General features: G+C 35.0%; 2 protein-coding genes across 2 annotated transcripts; both read left to right on the top strand.

Moving 5' to 3' along the window:
* Positions 1,284 to 5,803, top strand: LOC109328825 (thylakoid lumenal 15 kDa protein 1, chloroplastic). Its single transcript, XM_019562424.1, has 7 exons — positions 1,284 to 1,598; positions 1,726 to 1,821; positions 2,516 to 2,588; positions 2,921 to 2,982; positions 3,691 to 3,772; positions 5,357 to 5,417; positions 5,497 to 5,803. The coding sequence occupies exons 1-7, from the start codon at positions 1,350 to 1,352 to the stop codon at positions 5,546 to 5,548; spliced, it is 675 nt and encodes a 224-aa protein (XP_019417969.1). The 5' UTR covers positions 1,284 to 1,349; the 3' UTR covers positions 5,549 to 5,803.
* On the top strand, positions 7,189 to 14,332 carry LOC109330038 (ARF guanine-nucleotide exchange factor GNOM-like). Its single transcript, XM_019564013.1, has 3 exons — positions 7,189 to 7,426; positions 8,737 to 9,534; positions 10,287 to 14,332. The coding sequence occupies exons 2-3, from the start codon at positions 8,794 to 8,796 to the stop codon at positions 13,875 to 13,877; spliced, it is 4,332 nt and encodes a 1,443-aa protein (XP_019419558.1). The 5' UTR covers positions 7,189 to 7,426; positions 8,737 to 8,793; the 3' UTR covers positions 13,878 to 14,332.

The raw sequence follows: 14,337 nt of genomic DNA, 5'->3' as shown, positions 1-14,337 counted from the left end.
ATATTAAAATAGAGATAATATAAAAATTAATATCAATATTTTGAAATTGCATGACCCAAATAAATAAAAGTAACTAAATTTGAATTAGACAATTCACAAAATCAATAGTGGGAAAATGATAAAATAGTCAATCCAAAAAAGATAAAGTACTATTCAAATTTGAAATAAAATTGGTTGAAAAAAATAAAAATAAAATATTAACTTTCATGTGTATCAAAAAACACTAAGTTTACAAATTATTCTAATAAATTTAAATAAGGTTTATCTATCAGAAAAAGATCTGACCTTTATAGTACTTTTTAACCCATATAACACAACAATATAGATCCAATATCACATATTAAGAATGTGTGACCAAAATTTATATATAATCACTATATTATTTATTTTGATTATTTTTTTGAATAGTCAATAATAATTAAATATGAATGAAATGATGCGATAATAATAATTTATGGGTGGTAGTCTTATTTAATATTTGCCATGCACTTATAGATGGTAAACAGGTAATGCCTACGGGCGCGCCCGCACTTTTTGTGGGTGGATCATACAAATTTTACTCATTTGCTCATTTTGCTCTGTCTGTTTCACTCGCCAAGCCAGTGGGCATTTTAACTGGGCAATGCGGGCAGACCATAAGCGGTCCACAAACATAATTTAAGAAAAAATTAAGAAAATTTCAAATAAGTTATGATGTAATGTGATTTTTAATTCCGAAAAAATTGTAATCTAATATAATTTGTTCAATTTCATATAAAATATCAAAGTTTTTGTTAATTTTTTATCTTCAACCACTTTATTTAATTCAATTATATTTATTAAATGATTTTTTAATTATTCAACAATGTTTGCAGCCCGCACACAAGCCCGGGTATACCTGCATCCGCCTAAATTTTTGTGGGCACTGACAAAACAAGTCGAGCAACCCGTTTTGCTATCTATACATGCAAATAATGCAATGGTACGTATTAGAAGACCAGTAAATTTAAAAAATAAAATATAGAAATAAAATAAAGAGAAAAAAATGTATGCATTAACAGTTTTATATGTTTTTATTGCATTATTCATATTTAATTATTATCAACTCTTCAAAAATAAAATAAAAATATTGAATAATATATTAATATAAATAAATATTTGCATAGTACATAAATATTACAATCTAAAATATAATATAAATAATGATATAACTGTCATATTAATTTTAAAGAAAACATATATTTTAACCCCAAAACTAAACATGCAAAGCCAACCACAGATAACATTATCCAAATGACAACATCCACAATTCCGAATGGTAGTAGCTGTCTTAGTTTGTAACTGTGAGTGGCATTTGTAAGTGTAAAGTAATGGCTCTTCTTCACAACATATCATTGTGTTCTACTTCTAAACCTCTTCATCTCTCAACTTCTAAACCTTATCTTTCCATCTCCTCTTTTCCTTTTCGTTTTCCATCACAATCACTCTCACTCAAGCAAAATCATCACCAACACTCTAAAAAACTCACATTTTCATTGACTGAATCAGTTTCTAGCACTGCCCTTATTGCTCTTCTATCTGCTTCTCTCTTTTTTGTTGATCCTGCACTTGCCTTTAAGGTAATAAATACTAACTAATATTTTTTGTCACAAAATTACAAGGTTTTATAGTTTTATAATATATATGACAGAAGACAGAATCAATTTCAACCTCATTATTTTATTGAATGGAATTATTTGTTTTCAGGGTGGAGGCCCATATGGGCAAGAAGTAACAAGAGGACAAGATCTCACTGGAAAAGATTTTAGTGGCAAGACTTTGATCAAGCAAGACTTCAAAACGGTGTAAAATTAAATACATTTTGATTATTTGTACTTTTGTGAGAAACAAAAATTAGTTAATTTGATGATGACTTTGAGTACTTCAAAGATCACCAAAGCGAAGTTATTGCCTTTTCCTTTTTACACTTAAGGCCCGAAGTGTCTTCACATTGCATCTAAAGGGAAAAAATGTCAAATCATATTATTTTTTCTGTTTGTTTTGATGCACTACCTTCTCTAGTACAAGAGAGAATCTTAACCGCAATGATGCTAAAGCACCTGTATCCGGATGTGTACTCATGGGTACTCCTTTGGGGTGTGTGCTCATTGCTACTCCTTTGGCGAGAATTGTTTTAAAACTATGACATTTTGGGTTGTAACTTGGAAATCTAGTACTTTCCCGTTTTTCTTAGCCATGTCATAATACTGAATCCGAGTCAGATAATTAGTCTCTTATCTTCACATCTCAGCTTGTTTGGGGTCTCATCTCTCATATTATGATGCCACATCCTTTACTGGTGCAAATCTTGATTGTTTATACCTGATTATATTGTGTAGCCATACATTAGATTTTTTTTTAAATGTTGTATCTTGTACCTGTATCCGTATCGCCATATCGGGTGCTGGTACCGTACCTGTATTCATGCAACATAGATGTTGGGTCATATTTGGTGTTCTTTTTTATTGAAGGTCTAACATGTTACCTATTGTTACAGTCCATACTGAGACAAGCAAATTTTAAAGGTGCAAAGTTGTTAGGTGCTAGCTTCTTTGATGCTGATTTAACAGGTTTGCCTAAAATCTCATATTATGGCCAATTACACTCACCTACGTTCATGTTAGATAATTACACCTCTCATCCTTCTTGTTTAAAAAATTATCCTCACATTTTTAGTGTAATTTCAACCATTATCCGTTACGGGTAAATGTTACATAAATTAAACTTCAAGGGAAGTTGATGTATGTTCTGAAAAAAGAAATGTAACATGTATAAATAAACCACAGGTTGATGATATCGGCATAATTTCCCGTGTTTATAACGAGTGCAGACAGATATTATTTGACTTAGTGGCTTACCATTTGCAATAACAAAACCTCCCTACTACCTCTCTTGTTATCAGGTGCTGATCTTTCAGAAGCTGATCTTAGAAGTGCTGATTTTTCCTTAGCAAATGTAACCAAGGTAACTCTTTTTATTTCCTGTATTGATAGACTGGAGTGTATTTGTTATGTCTCTGTTCTATTGTTGTATTGCACTCAACTTCAAAAAAATTGCATAATGACATTGGCTGAACATGGGGCAATTGTACTATTACAGATTATACAATAGATACTTGACAATCAATGCACAATGCCCTTACTCAACTATCTGATCAACTATTTTCGGCGACTTCTTAAATTACTTAAAGAAGAGAAACAGTAAATGTTACAAAGTAGATGCTACCGAATTTTCGATATAAAAGAAACAAATAGAAGGTTTAAGTGATATAAGAGTAAATGGAGATGAATCTGTTCTAAAAGATATCACTGTGCATTCCTCTGCACTTCATCCGTGCCTGATCTCATAAAAGAATGCTTCATGATACATAGCATCTCTCTTTGAAGAATGCTATGTGGATGATTACGAAAAAGAAGTTTTAATCCTGTTACCTTAATTATTATAATCGATCATTAGCATAATTGTTAGTGCGCTGCAATTAGATTGCATGCTATATTACATGTATATATAATCAGACAGGAAAGGATGCAGATTATTGGATTCAAATATTATTTTAGTCGAAGCTGAAAATGTGCCTTGATCCGCTTAAGTCAGTAACTAATGATTTTTTCTTCGTTCATTTAACTATATTGGTCCTGTTGGCTTCTTCTGCCGGAATGACTCTTTCTGCAGGTAAACTTAAGCAATGCTAACTTGGAAGGTGCACTTGTAACAGGAAATACATCTTTCAAGGGCTCAAATATCACAGGTGCTGGTATGTAATAGTTCCACTTAGCTATTTATATGCTACAAGTGGATTTTTGAGGGAAATATGGTTATAAAGATGTATTTATCTCATAATAGCTTTTAACTCATTACAGGTCAGATATGAGTATTAATTGTTGATTATTTTTCATATTTCTAATTCCGAAACCAAGCTTGCTAATTAATTAAAGCCAGGCCATTGACATACAACTAATCTTGGGTTTAAGCAGTGTATGAAGTCAAGGCTTTTAGCGTTTTAGGGAAAGAAAGAGCTTTTAGGAGAGGGGAAACTGGGAAAGCAAGTTCATAAGAAAAAATCCTTTCATTACTTAAGAGAGACCACTATATCTAGGCAAAGCGTGTAAAGGGCAATAAATTTCCCTGCTATAAGAATGCATAATTACCAAGTTTTGTTGACTTTCATTCCAAAAAACACAAATTTCATCAAATAAAGAAGCCCAGTTTGAACTATATTTGTGTTTTATATACTATACTAATAACCGTGAGAGTGAGCTTGGTGCAACGATAAGGTTGTTGCTTAGTGACCATGAAGTCATGGACTCAAATCCCAGAAACAATCTCTTCGCTTGCAGGGATAAGACCCTACCCATACCTCACTAAGTGGAAGCCTCTTGCATTGGGCCATCCAAAAGAATACTATACCAATAACCAATATTAGAATGATTTTTGTGATTGTTACTTGTGATATAAAAACCTGGATGCTATTCCAAAGATGATTGCGAATTTGTTGGGCCCCCAATTACAAGGGTATACAAAAGAAGGAAGCAGGATCAAATGAGTAAGGGTAAATGGGACACAAAAGAAAAAGAGTATGTTGCAATTGACTCTAACTAACAGGACACGTGGCAAGCAGTGAGGGGGAGAGAAGATTTGGAAAAGGGTGAATATGAAAGAGGAGAATGTGAGGGGAAAGAGGCAGGCAATCATTTGGGAATTGTGGGGTGGCTGTTGTCACAGGGTAGATTGGGATTATTCCCTTAAGTCACTCTATTATTCTCTTGGGATTATTCCCTTAAGGCAATCATTGCATATTTCACTGATAGCAATGTATAATACTGCACTGGTTTACATAATTTCTGCACTGGTTAAGCTCTTTTCTGTTTTTCTCTTTTCTTACTTGGCTGGTATCTATTAGAATTCCTCGAGAATTAATAATTTCCCTTCATATTTTTACCTTCCATCACTAATAAAAGTGCAGTAAATTTTGGACATACTCAGCATGCAGTTCAGACTTCAGATGCAAGAGTATTATAGTTTAGTGTAATGACTAATGCACTACACCTACATAGTTTCAGTTCCTACCATCTTATGTTCTTGGATTTAGTCATGTAGCACAACTGAACTAACACATGTAATGGTGAGAGCCATATATGTAACACATTTATTTTTTACTTGTACTAATTACAAGTAGGAATGTGATCTTACTTTTAGCTTGAATGTCAATATATTTCTAGCAGTCTAGCACAATAAGAGTGGAATGTTTACATCTTCATCTAAAAAGTTTGATGTTTAATGTAAGGAAACTTATACCAAGAAGTTATTAATGTTTGCTTTGTATCTTCGCTGGAGCCAGATTTTACGGATGTGCCTCTCAGAGAGGATCAACGCGAATATCTCTGCAAAGTTGCAGATGGGTAAGATCATATCCTTATACTTAGCACTCATTTTGTTGTCTAAATATCCTTCTTCACTAACGAGTTGTTTTTATGACAGGGTAAACCCAACAACTGGAAATGCGACGCGTGATACGTTGCTATGTAAATAGTGTTTCGTTGATGCTGCATCTCAAACTATAGAGTTCATTGAATAAATTGTTTATACAAAAGTGCTTTAGGTAATGACAGTTAAAGTAAAAAAACATGTTCATTGTTTTGGTGGAGTGCTTTATTGGGACAGCACCGAGTTACACTGAATTTGATTGAACATTATGTCTACTTCTGTTGTTGTTTCATTCATTTTTGTTGTGTTTTGTGCTTATTTACTACACATATAAGTATTTGCAAATGAAGAACTTGGATTTGCATGGAAATCATCATAGCAATTTTTTCTGCTTGGGATAGAACATTCATCTCAATACTTGTCTTATGTCTATTAAGTTAAATTCTTTAGAGAAAGCTAAGAGAATAGGTTCATTTAATTGATTTTCCTTGCTCATAAAAAAAATATAACTTGGATTAGAATTCAAAGAGAAAAATATGCACAACAAAGTTACAAATTATAGATCATTTTATTTCTACATTGTTTCTATGCGATTTTGCTAACTAACTCTTGTGTTATTAATTAACTATTATGTAGTTATTCTAACTTTGATTATAGGTTATGAGATTGAGTTTTTAGAAAGAATACTAGATTAAAAACTTGATGGGAAGTACTTAAGCTATATGGGACGGAGTTAGAAGGAGAGATTTGAACTTTCAACCTTAACCCAAAATTTTTGAAGACAAATGCAAATGGGAAAGAAAAGGAATGGAAGTAGCACAAATAATATAAATATATGTTACCTCAAAATGTATTGATTTAATATAGTAAGGTTTACTACTTATATACTTATACATAATTGTTCTAAAAAGTGTAAATTCTAAAAGAATATGGGATATCCGACTATGTTAGGATGGTTCAAAATATTACCCCAAGCTGACTTGAAAACATATAAGTGTCATTTCCATAAACTCACCTTATTACAATTAGCTTGTAGATTATGAGCTGATTCAAGTGGTACATGCTTGATTCCCCTTAAGCAAGGTCTCAGGTTCGAGTCTTGTGGATGAAAAAAATACTTGCTGGGAGAGTTAGCCCTACATATCTGTGAATGTTCCCGACTCGGACATGATTGTCTCCAGTGCGAAGATACATATGGGAAACAAAAAAAATTAGCTCGAAGATTAGATGAATTAGTAAGATGATATGGGCCTTGAGCACCTTACATTATAATGTTTAACTATCTTTATTCTTTTGGTCTGTCCACCATCCTCACCTAATATGACCCCATAAATTCACCTTCATATTTAATTGATTTTCTTAAATGTTAGTAATATAAATAAATAGTAGATTATGAACTATCTGATTATAAATATTTACACTATTTTCTATGGTGTCTTTGATAAAAGTAGAGTTTACTTCTTTACCAACAAAGTAAAGTATTTTTTATAAAACAAGATTAAGAGAAAATAATTCATGGTCTAGATTTTTGTTGACCATGCATCATTTATAACTCATCATTTATGCATTGATGACAATATATTGAATTATTTCTGCGAGTATGTAAAGTTGTAAACATAAAATTAATTTCCTCATGATTAAGCTTCATAGCATTGAACAATTAATTTTCATTATTGTCTAAGTTTAATGCTTAACAATCATTATTCTTATTCTCGTATCTAAACTATTATTCAATACCAATATTTATGTGAACATGGCATGCAGTAACAGAGCCAAAATATATGAAAAGTGAGCATAGATTATTATTGTTGCATTAATTTGTGGTTACCACACAGAAATTCAAATCCAAAACAACATAAAAGAAGAAAAATGAAAGTGACCCCACAAGTGCAACGGAGAGAGAGGAGTTTCTGGGAAACGATTGAATTTTCATTTTGAAGAAAGGAAATGTTTTTCAATTTTGTTCCCTAAACTCATTATCTCCGTAAGTTTTCATTTTTCTTCATTTCAATCGCCATTTTTGTCTTTTCTCCATTCAATGCTTCTATTTTTTCTTCAATGTGGGAAATTTAAGCTTTAATATACATTTTTATATTCCTTTTGTATTGAATTTTAGTTTAATTCCAATAGATTAGATCATTGTTAGTACATGATCGCTAGGGAAATGGGTTCAAAAGAAGAAAGGTAAGATTTAATGGTAGATCTATATGTATTTTTTTGAAATTTAAAATTATGTAATTTAATTTGTTTGGACAATTTGATGCTATGAGTTTAAAGTTACTCGGGCATTGGTATAGTGGTGTAAGGCTAGATCCTCAGAAAGACCAAAAAGTCAAAAGTTCGATTCCTGGGAGCAACACTTGTTGGTCTGGGATGGACGGTCACACGCCCCTAAAGGGATTACTTCCATATCTATAAGTTGAGGGGATACCCTTGGTAGTACCTAAAAAATGTTGTATTATAGTTCCATCTGAATTCTGGATCAATTTTCATTACCCTATTGATGTGGGTTAATTTTGTTATATCTTATATGGATGTGCAAAATTTGTGCCTTCAATGTGATATTTTGTTGTTCCAGACTGTGTCTTTGAAGTTTAAGTTCAGAATTGAAATTTTCAACTTTGGATTAAAGGAACCAAAACCACCTTCAGTGAGTACATTTATGATCCATTAACCTGTAATCTATGTTATTAAATGAGTGATTGTGCCATCCTCGTCGAACTTCAATTCTTTTTAAGAATTTAAACTATGACAGACATAGTATTGGAATTGCTGGGTTGTACTTCATAGTGGAGACCCTTAATGTCGTTAGACTTGCTTGAGTTAAAATGTTTCATTGAATGAGTGGGCATATAAGAAAAATAAGATCTGTAATTAGGGTATTAGAGAGAAAGAAAGAGTTGCATCTATTGAGGAAAAGATGGTTGAATTGCATGGAAGATTGTTTGAAACCTGAGAAGAAGATCAACAGAAGCCATAGTTAGAAGAGTTGATCACGTGGTGGATAGCCCCAAAATTAGAGGAAGACCAAGAGAAACTATAGGTGAATCATTAGAAAGGATTTAGACCTGAACTACCTGATCTAGGATTTGGTTTTGATCCACTATGATGTCGGCTTGATGAATTTCTGCTGACCTAGACTGTAGAGTTGCATTAGGTTCGAAGTCTGTGTTTCTTATCTTAGTAATTATGTTGAAGTTGGATGATTTGTGTTACCAGTGCTATATGAAGTCACTAGCATGTAGAAATCCTTATGAATGTATTGATTAACACTGTTAATATTGTTTTTCCTAGGGCTTTTGTTCATCTCAGTATTCTAGTGGTAAATGTCCAGCCAATTCATTTGTCAAAATGGGACATATAAAGATGCAAATGCAAACCGGCCTGAATGCAATAGAGGATCAATCTGAGCAATGTGGTGCTGGATATCCTAACAAAACTACTATAGCATGCATGATCAATGCAGAAATTGGTGCTGTTTTGGCAGTTATGCGAAGAAATGTTAGATGGGGAGTTCATTATATGTCAGATGATGACCAATCAGAACACTTTCTTGTTCAGTCTTTAAAAGCGTTAAGGAGACAAATTTTCTCATGGCAGAATCAATGGCATACCGTCAACCCTATGTTGTATCTCCAGCCTTTTCTGGATGTGATTCAATCAGATGAAACTGGTGCACCAATTACTGGTGTTGCTCTTTCATCTGTTTACAAGATCCTAACTCTGGATGTGATTGATCAGAATACCGTCAATGTTGTCGACACAATGCATTTGGTGGTTGATGCTGTCACAAGTTGCAGATTTGAAGTGACTGATCCTGGATCAGAAGAAGTGGTATTAATGAAGATATTACAAGTTCTTCTAGCCTGTGTGAAAAGTAAAGCATCTGTGGTGCTGTGTAACCAACACATTTGCACCATGGTAAATACTTGTTTCCGCATAGTTCATCAAGCAGGAACCAAAGGTGAGCTGTTGCAGCGGATAGCACGGTACACAATGCATGAACTTGTTAGGTGTATATTCTCTCATCTTCAGGATATGGACAACACAAAACATGATTTGATAAATGGGAGCACTACTATAAAACAAGAGGTATATGATTTGTTTTACCTATATCCATTTTTGGTTGCATTCTTCACTTTCTCATGGGGATTATTTGTTAGTTGCTAGAAGAAAAAAACTAAAGGAAAAATGAGGATTTCAGGGTTAGGTCTGGTTTTTATTTACGCTATAATTTTTTTTCTATTGTTTTTTTATCTCAGCTTACAAATCTTAATTTGTCATTATTTATATAAAATTTTCAATTTCCATTATAGTGTCGAACAAATCGTATGCCAAACTCGGTGTTATAGATACTATACAGTGTTTGATCACCTGACTGTATACCTGGCTTTTGAGTCTGTAGTACAACCCAAAATGAACATATACCCTTTTCCGGCTTTCCCTTCGGATGCAATACAGTGAAAGTAAGTTAGGGGAGCTTGTTACACCTAGAAATATCTGGAACTCACCAGAAAGCAAGGAAAAACCTTTAAGTAATATTTTATTAGTGAATACATAAGTTGTAGAAAAAATCAATGCATAACTTTAATTGACTCTGCCATGTCCTGCGCCATCTTCATGGACCTCCAAAGAAGAGGAATAAAAGTAAGCAAATAATCTTTACAGGCTACATGTTACTAGTTAGGGTTAGAGTTCTCTAAACATATTATTACATATACTGTTTCTTTATAGTCATATCTGCACATTCTCAAAGACAATATTTTAATTGCTGGTGCAAAACAGAGTTTTGAGAGTCAGGACTTGCATAAATTCATAATCAAATTACTGTTTTTAATTCTCAGGCTAGTGGGCTAAACAATGAGCATGCTTCAGAAAGCAGCCAATTGGAAAATGGGAACCTGAATCCTATATATGATGGTCAGCCATTATCCACATGCATTGCTTCCGGGAGTGCAAGTGTTGTGACAGAAACTGCAATGGGTGGAAACACAGCTATAGCTATCAGTGGCAAGGAGACTGATCCACATGAATTGCAGCTCATGACAGAACCTTATGGGGTTCCCTGTATGATGGAAATATTTCACTTCTTGTGTTCTTTGTTGAATGTTGTTGAGCATGTGGGAATAAATCCTAGATCAAACACAATCGCATATGATGAAGATGTGCCTCTTTTTGCCTTAACACTGATTAATTCAGCCATAGAGTTGGGAGGACCCTCCTTTCGCCGTCACCCAAGATTGTTGAGCTTAATTCAAGATGAGTTATTCCAAAATCTTATGCAATTCGGTTTGTCAATGAGTCCTCTTGTACTTTCAATGGTGTGTAGCATTGTTCTCAATTTGTATCACCATCTTCGTACAGAACTCAAACTACAGCTAGAAGCATTTTTTTCTTGTGTAATTTTGAGGCTTGCACAAAGCAAATATGGGGCTTCATATCAGCAACAGGAGTCTGCCATGGAGGCCCTTGTTGATTTCTGCAGACAAAAAACTTTCATGGTGGAGATGTATGCTAACTTTGATTGTGATATAACTTGCAGTAATGTCTTCGAAGAAGTTGCTACTTTATTGTCCAGAAGTGCATTTCCTGTGAACAATCCATTGTCTTCCATGCATATTCTTGCTTTGGATGGTCTTATTGCTATCATGCAGGGAATGGCTGAAAGGATAGGCACTGGATCTGTAAGTTCAGAACATTCTCTTGTGAATTTTGAAGAGTATACACCATTCTGGATGGAAACGTGTGAAAATTTTGATGATCCAAAAGATTGGATTCCTTTTGTCTGCCGAAGAAAGTGCTTCAAGAGAAGATTGATGATTGGAGCTGATCACTTCAATCGTGATGTTAAAAAGGGTCTTGAGTTTCTCCAAGTAACACATCTTTTGCCTGATAAACTTGATCCCCAAAGTGTTGCCTGCTTTTTAAGATACACTGTTGGGTTGGATAAAAATCTCATCGGTGATTTCCTAGGAAATCATGATGAATTCTGTGTTGAGGTTCTTCATGAGTTTGCTAGAACATTTGATTTCCAAGACATGACCTTAGACACAGCCCTGCGTCTATTTTTGGAGAGTTTTAGGCTTCCTGGAGAATCACAGAAGATACATCGGGTTCTCGAAGCCTTCTCTGAGAGATATTATGAGCAGTCACAACATATCCTAGCTAACAAGGATGCTGCTCTTGTTTTATCATACTCAATTATAATGCTTAATACAGATCATCACAATGTGCAGGTAAAAAAGAAGATGACAGAAGGGGATTTTATCAGGAATAATAGGCGTATAAATGGTGGCAATGATCTGCCTCAAGAATTCTTGTCGGAGATTTACCATTCAATTTGTAAGAATGAAATCCGCACGACCCCAGAACCAGGTTCCGGATTTCCTGAAATGACCCCAAGTCGGTGGATTTCTCTGATGTACAAGTCGAAGAAAACTACTCCATTCATTGTATCTGATTCCAGAGCCCACCTTGATTATGATATGTTTGTTATATTGTCAGGTCCAACAATTGCTGCCATTTCTGTTGTATTTGATAATGCTGAAAATGAAGAGGTATGCCAAATATGTTTTGATGGATTCTTAGCTGTTGCAAAGATATCAGCTTACTATCATCTTGAAAATGTACTCAATGATCTGGTTGCGTGTCTCTGTAAGTTCATCATCATTTTGGATCCATTACCAGCTGATGAATCTATCCTTGCCTTTGGTGAAGACACAAAAGCAAGAATGGCAACTGAGACAGTTTTCACTATTGCAAATAGCTATGGTGATTACATCTGCACAGGGTGGAGGAATATTCTTGATTGCATCTTAAGGTTCCACAAGTTAGGCCTTCTTCCTACTCGTTTGGCCAGTGATGTTGTTGATGAGTTAAATATTTCTGCAGAAAATGGATGTGAGAAGCGCAATTCGAGTTCGTTCTCATTAAGTCGTCCTCCGTCCATTAGTACTCCAAAGAGATCCTCAGGATTGATGAGCAGGTTTAGTCAACTTTTATATTTTGGCACTGAAGAGCCAAGATCAATACCAACTGAAGAACAACTTGTTGCTCATCAGCAAGCAATGGAAACAATTCAGAAGTGTCACATTGACAACATATTTACTGAGAGTAAATTTCTACAAGCTGGATCTCTAATGCAGCTTGCGAGTGCACTCATTAATGCTGGAGCGCGACCTCCTAACGGGAACATCATACATGAGGATGAAGAAACTTCAGTTTTCTGCTTGGACTTACTGATAGCAATCACTCTAAATAACAGGGATAGAATTGAACTTCTTTGGAAAGGTGTTTATGAGCACATATCCAATATTGTTCAGTCAACTGTGATGCCTTGTGCCCTGGTAGAAAGGGCTGTTTTTGGACTTCTAAGGATTTGCCATCGCTTGCTTCCCTACAAAGAGAACATAGCTGATGAACTTTTGAAGTCTTTGCAACTTGTCTTGAAGCTTGATGCACATGTTGCAGATGCATACTACGAGCAGATTACACAGGAAGTTAGCCGCCTTGTGAAGGCAAATGCTTCTCATATAAGATCTCAGTTAGGATGGCGGACAATTACATCACTGCTTTCCATCACTGCTAGACACCTGGAATCAGCTGAGGCTGGATTTGATACACTATCGTTCATTATGTCTGATGGAACCTACTTGCTTCCTTCGAATTATGTTCTCTGTGTAGATGCTGCGAGGCAGTTCGCTGAGTCTCATGTAGGACAGGTAGAGCGGTCTGTAGTTGCACTAGATCATATGGCAGCTTCTGTACATTGTTTAGAAAAGTGGAGTCATGATGCTAAGCAAGCAGCTAAAGAAGAGGAAGTGGAAAATATGTTGCAGGATATTGGGGAAATGTGGTTGAGGCTAGTGCATGGCCTAAGAAAAGTATGTTTGGATCAGAGAGAGGTGGTTAGAAATCACGCATTGTTATCTTTGCAGAAGTGCTTGACAGGAGCTGTTGGGATTCATATCCCACCTGATTTATGGTTACAGTGTTACGATCAAGCGATCTTCACTTTGGTAGATGACTTGCTTGAAATTGCTCAGGCATACTCTCAAAAGGACTACCGAAACATAGAAGGCACACTTATTCTTGCCTTGAAGATCTTGTCTAAAGTTCAACTCCAGTTAGTCCAAGAACTATCACAGTTGCCAGATTTCTGCAAACTATGGCTGGGTGTGTTAAGCCGTATGGAAAATTATATGAAGGTGAAAGTTAGGGGTAGGAGAAGCGAGAAACTTCAAGAGCTTGTGCCCGAGCTTCTGAAAAACACTTTGCTTGTTTTGAAATCAGGAGGCATACTTGAGCAGAGCAGTGGCTCAGATGGAAATAGTTTGTGGGAACTGACATGGTTACACGTGAAGAATATTGCTCCATCATTGGAGTCCGAGGTGTTCCCTGAGCAAGACACAGCATTTGCAGCACAAATAGATTGAAACAGTTGGAAGTTTGACACCTGATGCAAACATTCTTGTTCCTTAGAAAGAAACTGTGGTCCAAGATGGTGCTGGTATTAGTTAGTTCTAGCTGCAGTGCCTAGACTACCTGAATTGGTTTTTCTGTGTCTCTGAACCTCTCAGCCGTTCTTCATAGATTTTCATTTTTTTATCTTGATGCTGTCTTTCCGGTTCTCATGTTCATTCTGCATAATAGGACATAGATGCGGTTCACATCTTTATTAAGGTTGGTCAGGGTAATTCTGAACTAGCCTTTCATTGGGTGTTCCCTCTTTCTCAATTTGCCCTTAGGAAGCTTGTTACTACACTAGTGAAATTTTTTGTTAGAGGTATCATGTTATAACTTGAGAAGCATTTGAGTGCTTTTTTTGTTGTCAGGTTATTGTAATAGAGATGGGTTCCTTCTTTTCTCTCAATGAGTTTATGTAATAGGCAGTTA

Source organism: Lupinus angustifolius, chromosome LG16 (genome assembly GCF_001865875.1).
Source record: "Lupinus angustifolius cultivar Tanjil chromosome LG16, LupAngTanjil_v1.0, whole genome shotgun sequence".
Classification (NCBI taxonomy): domain Eukaryota; kingdom Viridiplantae; phylum Streptophyta; class Magnoliopsida; order Fabales; family Fabaceae; genus Lupinus; species Lupinus angustifolius.
This window is presented reverse-complemented; position numbering and strand designations above follow the sequence as displayed.

Excerpts from the sequence above, each read along its gene's own strand:
- LOC109328825 (XM_019562424.1), top strand. The coding sequence starts at position 1,350 with ATGGCTCTTCTTCACAACATATCATTGTGTTCTACTTCTAAACCTCTT. Across the intron at positions 1,599-1,725 it reads ATCCTGCACTTGCCTTTAAG|GGTGGAGGCCCATATGGGCA; the intron begins GTAATAAATACT and ends ATTTGTTTTCAG. Across the intron at positions 5,418-5,496 it reads CTCTGCAAAGTTGCAGATGG|GGTAAACCCAACAACTGGAA; the intron begins GTAAGATCATAT and ends TTTTTATGACAG.
- LOC109330038 (XM_019564013.1), top strand. The coding sequence starts at position 8,794 with ATGGGACATATAAAGATGCAAATGCAAACCGGCCTGAATGCAATAGAG. Across the intron at positions 9,535-10,286 it reads GCACTACTATAAAACAAGAG|GCTAGTGGGCTAAACAATGA; the intron begins GTATATGATTTG and ends TTTAATTCTCAG.